Source organism: Talaromyces amestolkiae, assembly GCF_001896365.1.
Source record: "Talaromyces amestolkiae strain CIB chromosome Unknown scaffold55.1, whole genome shotgun sequence".
Classification (NCBI taxonomy): domain Eukaryota; kingdom Fungi; phylum Ascomycota; class Eurotiomycetes; order Eurotiales; family Trichocomaceae; genus Talaromyces; species Talaromyces amestolkiae.
In genome coordinates, this window is record NW_024468091.1 from 1 (window position 1) to 761 (window position 761).

Here is a 761-nt window from a genome sequence, read left to right on the forward strand (position 1 = left end):
ACCGTGGACGACGTGGACCAGCTCACCCGCAAGAGCGACTGGATCCGTACATTCGGAGTGAATGCGCGGATCCGAAAACGCACCTGGGGTGTCGTCGTTCGTGGCGTGGACACCAATCTCGATCCAAAGCAGGCATCCTTCAAAACGACACTCACCTCACAAAACGCCTCCATCTTCACCCATCTGTCCTTCAACATCACGTATATGGGATGGCTAATGAGCGAATCAAAGATTCGGGAACAGAAGCTCACCAAGGCGCACCTCGTCGTCATGTTCGACGACGAACGGACTGCCAATCTCGCCATCATCCGTGGACTCGTGATCCACGGAGAGCAGCACGCGTGCGAGATCTACAATAAGGCGGCTAACCTTCAGCAATGCTACAAATGCCAGATGTATAAGCATATTGCACGACACTGTCAGCGGCAGGCCTCCTGCGCAACGCCGTGTGGAAAAAAAAAACCTCGCGCACCTATGAAAACGCACCCCCCCAGGTAAAAAGTACTGCGGGAACGAATCTAAGTTATAAAAGACTCYGTAAGCAACCCATTTACCAACTTTCAGCGCCTYAATCAACGTGGTTGAGCGATGGCGCCGAAAAGTCGGAAAAAAGGGGAAGCGTGGCTGATGCTACACTTCGAGGATGACCCTAATATATATATATATGCAGCCTCCGCCATTAAAGAACTTGAGGTATTGAAGAAGTGTTATAAGAATGAGCAGAATGGCATGCCAATCGACATCGCTAATGATGTAGTGGT

At 50.6% G+C, this 761-nt stretch overlaps 1 protein-coding gene across 1 annotated transcript; it reads right to left on the reverse strand.

The window, feature by feature from the left end:
* Positions 1-156: 156 nt before the first annotated feature.
* Positions 157-405, reverse strand: BHQ10_010389 (uncharacterized protein; the record flags this gene model as incomplete). Its single annotated transcript, XM_040873012.1, has 2 exons — positions 157-213; positions 262-405. The coding sequence occupies 2 exons, from the start codon at positions 403-405 to the stop codon at positions 157-159; spliced, it is 201 nt and encodes a 66-aa protein (XP_040738890.1).
* Positions 406-761: the final 356 nt, after the last annotated feature.